Source organism: Phalacrocorax aristotelis, chromosome 1, assembly GCF_949628215.1.
Source record: "Phalacrocorax aristotelis chromosome 1, bGulAri2.1, whole genome shotgun sequence".
Classification (NCBI taxonomy): Eukaryota; Metazoa; Chordata; class Aves; order Suliformes; family Phalacrocoracidae; genus Phalacrocorax; species Phalacrocorax aristotelis.
In genome coordinates, this window is record NC_134276.1 from 174,627,335 (window position 1) to 174,641,113 (window position 13,779).

The 13,779-nt window shown below is 38.6% G+C and overlaps 1 protein-coding gene across 1 annotated transcript in view; it reads right to left on the bottom strand.

Moving 5' to 3' along the window:
- OTOGL (otogelin like) overlaps nt 1-13,779 on the bottom strand; it is a 97,895-nt gene that overhangs the window by 68,333 nt on the left and 15,783 nt on the right. The window contains 10 exon segments of the mRNA XM_075090822.1: nt 792-957; nt 1,741-1,950; nt 3,756-3,880; nt 4,795-4,972; nt 6,625-6,748; nt 8,328-8,473; nt 9,874-9,920; nt 10,173-10,281; nt 10,999-11,124; nt 11,766-11,872. Of these exon segments, the coding sequence (XP_074946923.1) occupies nt 792-957; nt 1,741-1,950; nt 3,756-3,880; nt 4,795-4,972; nt 6,625-6,748; nt 8,328-8,473; nt 9,874-9,920; nt 10,173-10,281; nt 10,999-11,124; nt 11,766-11,872 (1,338 nt within the window).

Sequence of the window (13,779 nt, forward strand, 5' to 3'; positions counted from 1 at the left end):
ATTCAAAGTACTGTCAAAATCACGGGACAGAGGAATTATCATAGCAAGATCCATTAACTTTGTGATAAGAACCAGATGGGATAGAAGTGGCAACAGAATTCCCTAGAAACCATGCAAAAATATGGGAATACCAAGTTACCCGACACTAATAGTTTGAAACAGCTTTTATCCCTACAGTATGAACTTTAGTGATCATTCCAAAATATATGTTGCAATGAACAGCAATAACTCTGTATAATCCAGAAATTTATATAAATACTCATTCCATTATTTAATTCAGTACCTGAACTCAGTAACTCCCCATGGTGGTAAGCTGTAAAATTTTGGTACACAATGTACAAAAACTATTTCCTTTCATTGACCATTTCCTTCCATTTAACTGAAGGGAGCTGCATTGTAAGACAGAAAAAAACCCACTCCTAGTCTTTCTCTCCATACTATCCCTGACTCTGTGGATTGCTACTGCTTAGATTCCTTCTCATTTTTTCTTAAGTGTTAAAAACAAGGTTATCATGTGAAAATTATTCCCCAGGGATTAAAAAAGTTGCATCACCCTTCTCTAAAGCAGTGTGACATATCTTCTCTGAAGTGCAGTAGGTGGTGGCTGTACACACAGTAGCAGATGAGGCCCCACTATTGATTAGTACAAAAGAATACAAATTCTTTGCATATTGCTTGCTATCCTGTTTAGGCAGTCTACATCTTGAGGGAAACAGCAGAAAAACTACTTCAAATCTTGCTGAAAACAGGAAAATGTTCCTACCCACATATTCTATTTTCTTATGACTTACATTGATACACAAAAGTTGACCGACTCTTCAAAATATTTCCCATCAGGACAATTACATCCTTCTGCACAGTCATCGCCACAGATTTTTGCCATAGAAAGTGAAGCACAGGAGTGTTTACAAAAAGAAGAACACTGATGATAAAGCATACCACTGTGACACATCACAGCTGGAGGAGAGGGAGAGAGAAGGGAGAACAACATACTCTTAAAATGTGAAAAACACAAAGCAGTATATCATGGGAGTGCAAAACAGCAAAGCAAAATAGTTTCTTGCTGCGCTGGGCGAGTTAAATTGCATGAGAAAAATATGCTATTTTACTGATTTCTTAAGTTAGAAATGTTTAGATCCAGGTGGGTTTAAGTTAGACAATTCCTTGGCTGGAATTGTCTATTTTGTAAGCAGTAGGTGTTTATATATGTTAAGTGTGTGTGCATGTGGTGGGTGTGTCTATCTAGTAACTCAGGCTTTCAAGACAGGAAGAACGGGCCAGTTAAGGTTGAGGCATTACTCTATGGTTTAGAAATGCCTTGTTTTACATCATTGCTATATCCTACTTGGCAAATCACTGCCCACCCTGCCCTGCCTGCACTGGGGAGCTCCTGACACCCTGGCTTGCCTTCCCTTAGGGAACAGCTCTGCTCCTTGCTGCTCCCTGACTGCTTTAGCCTAATAGGGGCTTCTGTATGACTTAGGGGTTCAAAGTCAGAAATTTAAATTCTGTCTGTAGCCAATGGAAAGGGACAGACGCCCCCCCTGAGGCAGCTCAGGGTCCCTGACTCAGATGCTTAACATAAAGGCTATTAGCATTCTCCTCTGAGTATGTCATTAGCCCATGGCACAATTCTAGTTTCCAGCAAAAAAGGTCAATCCCTGCATTTTGTGGAGTGAATGATATTTATAGAATTGTACACATTTCTAAAAGATACTCTGTTCTGCAAACATTACTCACCACAGTAAGAAATATGAGATCTGAAGTCAACGGTGATCCCGTGCTTGCCACAGACGTAAGCATAGTGTGCCAAAGCATTACATAAACAGCTGCTTCCGCATTTGCATGCGTCAAAGCGGCATAGCTGGTAGTATAATCCTGGACTGATGTAGGCATGGCAGGGAGCAAAAACTTCTTGATTGATGATATCACAGTGAGATGCATACCCAGCTAAGAGAAGGTGACATTGTTTTACCCAGATCCATTTTAATAATAGTTAGTCAAATGAATGGCACAAAGTATTAAAACCAAACATAGCCAGTTGTGCAACAAAAACTTATATACAATGTCTTTCTGCAAAGTTCTGTAGTTTAGAACTGATATTGTAAGCAGCTCCCTCTACAATAAACTCCACTTAGGATAAAAATAACTATATAAAACCAGTTATGCCTTCCTCTAGTAGGGTGGGAAACTTCAATAGTAGAATAATATATTTCAAAAGAGTTAGCTAAAAGAGTCTTCCAAAGCTTGGAATATGGTTTTTCCTACTTGATGTTTCATTTGGCTTTGAAATCAACAACAACCATATACTTGGCATCTCAACTCAGGAAGCATTACAAACTGGAGCTCGAGGGCATGAAAGTCCCAAACTGGCCATATACCTTCTAGTGCCAACAGACCCCCCTGAAGCACTATGTATGCCACTGAAGCATACAAGTGGTGGAATATCTCAGGAACACCATAGTGTGGATCATATTTAAGCCAATTCTGCTGCTAAAAGAGTGTCCCTACCCTTCATCCTCCCTGTTCATTCCCACATGCACACACTGACAAAAGGATTTCTAGAGTCTCTCAGTAAAGGAGATTCAAGGAGTGAACTTGGCTTGGTTGAAAAGTAACCTGACAAAATAAGTAAACAAACAGTCATTAATTTTTCAGTTTCATAAGGTTAAGGTCATCACAGAGCTGGAAAAATGCTTGTGCTGGCTCAGAACAGGTGGTAGTGTGGGGCAGGACCACTTACTTAGGGACTGTTTTTTCCAGTGATGATTACAGGATCACAGGAAAATCCAGGCTGGAAGGGACCTCAGAAGGTCATGTAGTCCACCCTGCTGCTCTAAGCAGCTTACATTTCTGTCAAACTCCACCTTCACTGAGGAAGCACAGAACTGAAGGTGAGGCATGAAGTATCTTGGAGAGAGCTAACTTGGCTGAGATGTACGGCTTTAGAAGACAGCTAATGCTGAAGGCATAAACAGTCTTAGAATGCCCCAGATTCTTAAAGGTTTATGATTATTCCCAGCTTGCTCCCACAGGCTCTAAATATGGCCAAATCCCACATCCTTAGTGAGGCCTTAAGTCTGAAACATTAGAAATATTAGACTAAATTCTGTCAGAATTGGCAGCTACTGTCTGCCCATTGTCTTCATTAATTGAAAAGAACAGCAACATGGAAAGCAGGAGACAGTGAAAGTTCAGCACAAAACATAGGCACTTCAACCAGCCAAAACTAAAACTACTCCAGACCTTGAACAAATCTGTGGATCTCAGATTGTCTGCATCATTTTATGTCAGAGAGCATAGATGGAGGATAAGGAAACTTTTAATGCAACAAGCATGGAGAAGCCAGAGGCAGGACTTTTGATCTGAACGCTGTCTTGGCAAGACACTGTCTCCTGTACTTTCTTTGTCAATCCACAAATGTGCATCACATCATTCCTCTTCACTGGCATAATTTATAGGACTACAGATGGTGTTCTGCTGAGCACTCCGCATATATATTTGACAGCAGAATTTAGGACTCATGGCCAGTACACCCAGCATTAAATGATCAACTAGCTTGTATTTACAAAGGATTTCCTTCATTTTACATGCTAAATGTATGGAAAGAATGGTCTTTGCCAAAAAAGAAAGAGGAAAGAAGGAGTGCACATCTAAAACTGAAGTTGAAATGTGCAACTCATTCACAGAGGAAACAAAAAGTGTCCTGTAATAATAAGACACAGCTAATTCTAGACTCCCATGTGAAAACTTACCATTTTGCTGATTAATGTTGCAGGGATCAACCACAGGAATATTGACAGGCACAGAACAAGCTGAGGAAACCTTCCATGCATTGGCATGAAGTTGTGGGGTCCCTTCTATCATCCCCGCTGGAGAACTGAAAAGGAAGAAGTCAACACTGCATGCGTCCTGCTGACCTTATAGACTATGCAGGTGAGGACACAAGTACATCAAAAAGCCTTAGATGCATAGCCACATTGAACATTCAACGTGTCAAAATAATTTCCATCTGTGAGGTATAAAAGAGGGCATGTGAAGCTTTTTCCTCAATATTTTACTCATGCAAAAATATTCTTACACTTGAAGCCTGCCCTCACTTACGCTTGATTCAAGTACTCTGAAATCAGTTGGAGGAATCAGTTGAAAACAGAGAAGATTTTGGCCTTTATTTGAGTACATACATTCAGCAAAACGTCAAAAATTTGACCTGTTAGATAATTTCAGTGTTCTAGACGGGGGCTGTTTGCAATTTGATGCTGGTTTTCACCAAGTATTTCAAAAGCACTTATTGCTAGAAAAGTTTTGTGATCTTATAGCTTGAGGAACCTTGGAGAAAATGAAGTAAAGGAATAAGGAATGTGTGCCCTTCTAATTAAACTATTCCTGTGGTTCAGAATTACATTTTTTTCCATTAAAATGTGATGGGGGGGGAAATCAAGCAGTAGTAAGGGTTAATCAGGTGAGGGGGATACTAGTATTATCACCCAATCTTTTCAGCAGTGCTTGCATATTTGCTCTGATGATAAGGGAGCAGCAGGGAGGAAAAAAAGTGCATTCAAGCAATATCATCATCCAATAACTTCTATAAAAAATATAGTCATTTTCTAGAATTATTTGGCTAAATTGACGAGTTTCATATTTTTAAAAGTTACTTTTTAATTAAGAGATTTTATGTTGGTTATTTTAATAAAGTATCAGCATGTTAATGACATGAAATAATCAGATTATTACATTCAAGAAAAATTTTCACTTGTTATGAAACGCACTCTAAATGTACAACATGCAACTTACAGAAAATCATCTCTTAAATTCCCATTGTACGTTCCACATAGTCCTAATGTTCTTGTCTTCCAGCTGACATCAATGTGAACATAGATCCTTTCTCCATCTTTAGCAAACAGTATCTTCAAACCAAAACTAGTTTTCAGTTGAACAAATAAAGAAGATATATTCTGAATTTCAATAGCCCCTACACATAGCAAAAGAAAAAGAAAAGCAAGGTCACTGAAATACAACTTCCAGGTTGCATCAGTTTACTCTTTAAACAAAATAGATTTTGAAAACTCAGAAATAAAATGAGAAACTATGCACAACCTCACCTGCAGCCAAATAACCTCACCCATTCTCCATCTGATCTTATGAGACTACATATCTTTTTCATTAGCAACACAAATCAGGAATTGCAACTACTGTCGACATTAAAAAATCTCTCACCTTTCTGTACTTGTGTGTTATCCAGAAACCACTCTCGAATTTTGTTTTTTTTTAAGAAGAAAGCAATGCAACAGCATGCCTCTGGCAATGAGAAGACAAGACAAGAAACCACTTGTTTCTTAGTCTCCAGGGATGTTATAAGATTAATTAACAGATGTCTGTGAAGTGTATTGCAATCTTTAGACAGAAGTTTCTCTCTCACTGCTATTGATATGACATCAGTATAGCTCCTTCATTAGACTGTGTGTGAACTAGGGCCCTATCAAATTCCCAGCTTTCCTTCCCAGCAAATCCATTATGCAAGGAAATGGAAATTTCACAGTCACAGCATCATTTGCTACACATTGTTGGGCTACTTGCAGCTGCAGGCTTAAAGCAGATCTACCTTCACAAGCAGCCGCCACACATGCACACACACACGCTTAGGTGCATAAACTGAGAAGAGGCAGATAAAATGCTTATGTGAGCTTAAAGATGTTCTTAGCTGATAAGACTTACTAGATACACCCAATTATCAAGAATGTGACACCAAAATATTTGTCATATTTGTCAGAGACTGTAGAAAGATACAAGAAAATTAATAGGGACTAATTCAAAAGACATAAAATGGAATTATCAATGGAATTATGAAGCAGAACTGTCAACATAACTGAAAGTGTAACTGAGCTATGAAACTTATTGCCAGAGGAATCTGTGAATGCGAAAAGCAGAACCGTGACTGGACAAATTCAGTGAAGAAAAGACATAGCTGTAACCACCAGCACAGAAATCCCTAAATTCTCTTTTGCCAGAGGCTGGAGAAGGAAAGGGAAACTCCCACTTTACTCTTTCAGAAAGAGACAAAAAATCCAGTAAGAGTTTACTACTGATCACTGTAAGATATAAAATTTAGCAGTATCATTTCCACATTCAGTAATTCCTTTTATAACATCCTTTTAAGGCTGATTTATTTTACTCTCCTGTCCAAAACGGTGAAGTAACCTGCCTGAAATCACAACATAAGTCAGCGCTGAATGTAGATCCCACAGAGCACATGGATTCTATTACATGCCATTTATTCCAAAAAGCTTTAAGGGAGCTAGACCTTAACATCACCATCCAGACGATGTCTAACTTCTCTTCACCTCCCTTCTTTTTCTTACCTTCTCCCCCCTAAACACAAACAAAATGAGTGGAATTTCTATATATTCTGCAAAGAAATGAGGGCATAATGAAGAACTCTATTTCACAGACTGAAAAAGTACATTTCTAGAACCATTACTAAGGTTGTAAGTAAGTGATTGTATATTTCGTAAGTTATGTTTGAAGAAATTCTTTTTTTCATAGACAGATATTATTTAAAAGCTTTGGAGCATATAAAAGAAAGAATGCGAACCCTGGTAAAATTCTACTCCATGCACTTCTTACCATTAAGGTTAAAAAGTTGGTTAGGGCCAGTTTGGACTTGACCATATCTTGTGACAGTTACTTGTTTGCTCACATCATCTTCAAGAACTAGTGTTATAGACTCAATGCAGGCGTGGTCAAAGTTCTAGGTAGAAACAAGTTTCACCATCAGAAACAGGCAAAGACATTAATATTACCATGGAAAACAAAATCAAACAAACAGGAAAAAACAGTTGTATAGAAAGGAAATACCAGAGCTGTCATCAGGTAAATCAGTTTTTAACTATCACTCAAAGCATTAACTAGAGCACCCAAAATTGTACGTAGAACATAATAAAATATTGCATATGCATATAAAAGTAAGGAGAATACATTTTATCTATTATGGCAGTCTAGTAGTAAGTGGACAGAGGTCCCCAAGTACTGATACAGGCTTCAAAACACATACTTGCCCAGCCACCCTGGGTACCCCTCACTGCTGGGTTAACCAGTGTTTGAGCAAGAGTCCAACCCCATCTATATCAAGCTGGTGCAACCAGCGCCCAAATGTAGCAATTCAGGAGAAAGGAACTGTTGCACACATGAAGGTGCTTCTCTCCTTGAAACGTAGTCATGATCTGACTGCAGACCAAAAGGATATAATTTCTCCAGAATTATACTACAATAATTTATAAATATCTGACTATCAAAAAATGGTGACTTATGAACTAACTCACAGCCAACGTTTTAGAGTGCTGTCCAGGCAGAATTTGTGAACCTAAGTACAGGACAAAAGGTGACACATAACCTGCTTAAACCAAGCATCTTATGCTTCCCAGGGCCCCTATATTTTCACCCAGAAACTTTCCAAGGTGCCTAGAGTTGTGCTAAGAGTTATTTCCAGTAGCATCCTTGTCTCTCAGGGACTACCTAACCAACAATTTCACACTTGAGGCTACCTGAAATGCAGAAACAGAAACCTCAACAACTTTGCAGGAGAAGGAGGTGCTTACAAAAAAAGCAGAGGCACCAGCTGATAGGCTAGCTTTTGAAGGGACCTGAGAGACAGTCCCATAGTAGGGCAGCATCAGTGCATCACTCCCTGCTGGTGAGTTGAGGTGTCCCAGCCCTAAGCACATGGGCAGCTGTGAGTCACTGTCTCAGAGCCCCTTCTCCTGAGAGACTAAGTGACTAATAACATCATTAAATCCAGCCTCACAGGTAAGTACTTTTTATAAGCACCTCTGTTTATAAAGCCTGTTCTTGGATACCTGTCAAAATACTTTCAAACAAATATGTGTGGTGGCTAGTCTCTTCAGTAGTTTTCTAAAAGGCATTGTTCCAAAAAATTAAATATGCTATAACATATCAAATAAAAATCTAAAGCTACCACCAAAAAAATCTCTTGCCTAACTAGTAGTGTATTAAACCTGTTCAGTGCTGCCAGTAAGAGCTTTTCTAAAGCCTAAGACATCTGTTTGTACCATAACCAAAGATGTATATACTCGTTTAATGTGCATAAATGAATAACTCTTTAGACTTTATCCCTCTGACAATGCAATTGATTTTACAAAGGGCAATACAGTATGTGGCAATACAACCACTTACAAAAAAAGCTGTAAAATAATTTCAATCTATATTTTCGGTTAAAGATAACCCCTTAGTTTACAGTAGAATCTATACAAGATTGCCTGAAATGTGGATGGACACGTTTGTTGTGAATGTTCAACAAAAATGTGACTTACCTGTCCACAAGGTGCTTTCTGTAAAGTGATTGTGAATTTGTTTTTCCCAGTGCCTTTTACCAGAATATACTGGCAAATCCCAAGAAAGGTAAAATGACGTCCATCAAATGTTGTGAAATGAGAGCTACCTGTGATGGAGCACTCAGCTGGAAAGAAATAGGATAAACAAGAATGATCACTTGCATAAGAATGTATCATTATTCTGTAAACGATCGAACAGAGCTAAATAAGAAACTTTCTCCTTATTTCTAAGCACATAATCCAGGCTAACTTTAATCTACCTAGCTATTACGGCATTTCGAAATAAAACGTTATATACACCTATTTCCATCAGGTGCCATCTCATATTGCACACACCGATGTGCAGCATCTTTTGGTTCTAACTAGATGAGATGCCTTTGAGCCATGAGTTCTCTGAAATACAAGAGTTTTCTCTTTATTACAACTGTGAAGTTTCCTTGAATCTTCTTCCTCACAAGTTTTTGGCATGACTAAGTGTGAAAGAGGACAAGTTTCTTTCTCCTTCCTTCTAGGTACTATGGCACTGCTTGCTACCACAGGTATGAAGAGGCTGCAGGTATCTGTCTTCAGGGTACATCTATATTTGTTTTTCAGTTCAGATCAGGAGTGCACTGTTGAAGCAAGTCTCTAGCGCACCCCCACTTACTGCACTTTCATTCACACCATGGGGCAGTGTCAGGGCACAGGAACTAGATTCTTTTTGGCTGCAAATACTGCAGGAGGTGTTCTGTGGGAGCACATCTAACCCCTTCCAGCTACTAACAGGCATTCAGTCCCTAGGCTAGACTTGAGTTGTCATAATTAACCCACACACACACCATGTGCACGCCACACACACAAGACACATGGAGTGGTTCTCAATGTCAACAGTTTTAGACTACAAATCCACCCTGTCAAGCCTTGCTTAGTAACTGTTGAGCCTTGTTTATTACCTCATTCAGAGGGGCCTCCTTAATTTGGAAAAAATTCTCCCTTCCACAAGTTTCACAGTATAATTTTGTGTAAGATACAGAACTGTCAAGGGACTTTCACTACCTGACTACTGCATGTTTCCTCTGAGTAACTAATTACAAAGACATGCAATATTTAAAGATAAGGATCTTTATCCAAACAGGAACTGCTTTTACAAGGGAGAAAACGCTGCACACTAAGCATTAGAATGACGTTTTTCTTATTATTTCCATTACAATTGCATCTAGACGTGAAAAGATCCTTATACCTGGTCTAGGTACTGCACAGCCAGCAGAAAACAGCCACCTGCCCCAAAGAACACGAGATAGAAAATAGAGCAGTGGATGTAACACACTGAATTAGGGAAGCAAATGGGAAAAGATAAAATGACTATGATCAGGCAGTTAACAACTTCACCCCAGCTGGCCCACTGCTACTCTCAACATCCATCTGCTTAATCTTTCTTCTTAAATTAGCATCCCAAGCCCTTGGATCATATTTGGTTCTGTTGTCTTCTGAAAAGTTTATCCCTTATGTTCACTAAGGAGAGAAAAGAATAATGCAGTACACATACCTGGGCAATCGTGATCAGTGCAGTTCCAAATGCCACCAATACAAATGCTAAAAAGAAAAATCACAAAACACAGAAATACAGTGTTCTGATCTTTAGCAAAAAGAGCAGCTTTGAGCTAATTAATGTCTTGAATTCACCCTTTCCATAGAATAGCCTGCATATTTAGTGATACACAGGGCCCAGACTGTAAAACGTAGACACTATCTATTTTTTTAAAATGTAAGTGTGGCTATGATGTTAAACTAACTACGGGCAGCAGTCGCAGGGAGAGGAAACACAGACGTGAGGCTTTCACATACCAGTTGCTACATTCTTGTTCAATTTTTGAGCCTACAGGGAAGGCAGTTCCATGATAAATACAAGGACAATTCGACACTGAGATACAAGTTCCGTTTTCCATAATGAGACCTATTGGGAAGGAAGTTAATAAATGAGATAAAAAACAAGTTAATGAACTCTGGGTCACTGCTCTTCCCCCATCTGAATCAAGCATTCAAATCTGCCAGAAGGTGATCTCACCAGCCTTAACCAAGGACCAACTAAAAGAGGTGCCCAGTGAGTACAGAGAGCTCAGAGTGATGAACAATGAAGGTCTCTTAAAGCAGCTGTCACTCTAAATAGCTGCTTTATCAAAAATGTCTGCCTCAAGCATATAAAACCGTACAGACTCAAAAATGAAAAGATTCTGAGATCACATAATCTTTAGTCCTTCTAGAACAGGACCGTTCATAGTCCTATCCATAATTTTTATTGAGTACAGGTCTCAGGAAGCTTATTTTCTTGTACAGAGCATAAGACACATTCTGTTTAAACAAAACCTCAATAGATTTTGGAATAATTCAAATAAAGTGGATTAAATCTATGCAATATCTAATTGTAGCAAGCATTAGTGATGGCTCCAGATTTTAATTGATATTTCATTCTTAGCCACCTTTGTATTCTAGACAAATGTTTAGAACACAATAAAAGGAATAGTCACAGTGAGAATAACAGCACCTAGAGCAGAATTTACAATATTCATATTTTCAGGCTTTAACTTTAAGCACAGTCTATTTAGATAGTTTTATTATGCTGTTGGATATTAGCTTTACACATATTTTTTCACATAAAATTGACAGTACTTACCATCTGGACAGTAACAGCCATCTAAGCAGTGTAGGTTGCTACCAAGACAATCTTTTTCAAATGTGCAGGTTGGTGGGCAACAACTGATACAGTCACGGTGTACAAAGCTGTCATCACACTTCTCAGCTAGAAAAAATACATGGTACATTGAACATTAGTGCAATTTCTCTTTCCATAACAGAGAACCACTCTCAAATAGAGAGTTGTGCATCGCTTCTGGTGTAGGTAATCAGGTAAAATGGATCATCTGGAGAGGTTTTTACTGAGGAACTGTGGTGAGTCTCTCATCAGTATTTAAGTCTTTACAGCACCACTCCAAAAGAAGTTTCTGTGACACATCTCAGCTCACATCTCAGCTAGTTCAAAGTCTTGTGCATGGGACTGAACTGCAATTGATAGGTGGTGCTGATAACTAGAAGAGGCTGGATTAACTGTATTAAGTCTGGGCCAGTAGAGCCTGAAAGGTCATCTGGGAAGAGGGGCAACATCAGTTCTCCACAGACATTTGTTCTTTGTCCTAGAATATGATCAGCACACTTGATGTTTCAAGCGATCTGCGGAAACATGAATTTTGTATGGATCTAGATCAGATCATAATGGAATTAAAACATTCCTCTAGCAAGTCATTGAATTCATTGTTCACCAGCAACAGTGAAGCTGGCTGATGTACTTCAGTGTCAGGTTTGAGTCCTAGAGTGACAAATGTTTTCAAGACAGAATTATTTGAAATGAGTACGTGGGGTATCTCAAAGGTCACATGGTCTTACTACAGGCAGGAAAGTCATCCCTCCAGTCCCGCACCGGGGACCCAGCGTGAGAGCATGCTCTAGTGTACTCTGTCACAGCCCTGCAGTATGTTTCATCATCATCCACTCTGAAACGATAAAATGAGAGAGTAATCAAGGAACTCAGATCCCATCTACAAATCTCTGCCATAGGACACTGCACAGGATATTTCACACATAGCTGACACCACTCAGTCATAACAGCACACAGCAAAAATACTATGAAAGAAACACGGTACACTGAATATACTGTTGTGTTTTTATCATTTGATCTCACAAAAAGCTATTTCATTTTAATACTACCACAGTGAACAAAACCACTGATTTTTTACCAAAAAAAAAAAAAAATGCTGCTTTACGGTGAAAGAAAAACATGGCCTTGTCTTGAAGACAATGGACAACTGAACAGACTCAAGATCTGCACCTCAGGCCCTCTCCCTCCTTCATTACATGGAAATTTGACCTACACTCATAAAAGACATTCCAGTCCAAGTAACAAGTTCAAGTTTCCAATTGCCTGTCAGTCTTTGAACTTCGGTGAGAAGAACCCTGTTGGTGGACTCCTGACCTTGTGCTGAAGTGCTCAGCACCAGAAGCATTATCCGCTGAGTACTGTAGACAGGCTCAGGGATTTACAACAAGACCTTGAGCAAAGACATTATCTCTGCCTTAGTCTATACAGAAACAGCTGTACAGTGTGCTTTTGCCAGGATCAAGTAATGAAAAATTATTCAGTGTTTAGGTAAACTAAAATTTTATTCAGATGTAAGTCACATAAGGCGAGATACCACCAACCTTTTGTTACTGTGAAAGTCCAACAACTCTCATCACTCACTGTGGAGGACTTGATGCCAAAATGAACTAATCATAACACATCATTTCTATTATAAGCATGACTGTGACAGATCAGCTGAGTTTGTCTTTCAGCACACAAGATCATGCTTCCAAAATTAATGGTCTTAAGAATATATTATATTGTGTTTGTAGCCTGTATTTCTGTATTTCAATACATCTGTTATCAAATCAAACACCACTATACTCTTTGCTAGAGTGATCAGAGTCTCTCCAGCTCTCCTTATCTAATCCAATTAAATGCGTCTTAATAGAAAGAATACTTGGCATATACTATGGCTCCACAAAAAACTTCATAAACTGACACTAAGCCACAAGAAGAGAGGTCTCTTTTATAAAGAAAATAAGCCTAAATTAATGAGGTTCTGAGAAACAGAAAATTCCTTCAAGGTTTTTAACATTCATACAATTCACATCAATGCACATATGCATGTTGACAAAAATCAAATCCGCCATAACACTGTGACACTCATACAATATCACATTTGAAAATTCACTTTTCATTATTCTTATTTTGCTAAGAAAAAGTCTCAATAAACTCCTGAGTTACAAAGAGACCATACAGAGCCAACTCATCTCTTCTCTGAGAAAATCAATGTACAGATCATAAACTTCAGGAAGCACACTTTGGAGATTTGCCTACAAACACAAATTCCTCCATCTTGACTTTAGGGCAAAGCAGAAAACTATAAATTCATCAAAAATGAATGAGTTGCAGTGGATTATATTGAGTGATTCTTACTCCTAGTCTTGTGATCCATTCCATATGTTTTTGATTAAATTGATGATACTCTAAGAAGGCCATAATAGTATCTGGTAAAAATCCTAAACCCCACTAAAAAGGAAGTAGTACACTGCTCAGTTACCTATTCAGTTATACTCTGGAGCACCAGGTTAACTTGAAGGACAAGAACTAAAGAAAAGTTTGGAGACCTAAGGGAAAAACACCAGGTTGCATATAATGCCAGTAGCTGAGAGGGGTAACTCCCAATGAGATTTTAATTTCTTTTGACAACTCTGAATTTACATAAATAAAACAATTTTGAAAAATTCTACTAATCTGAATCATAGTGGTTGCTCATCAAAACAGTCCACTGTGTCAGAAAAATGGTCCAGCTCCTCTAGTATCATTGATATTTCCCTC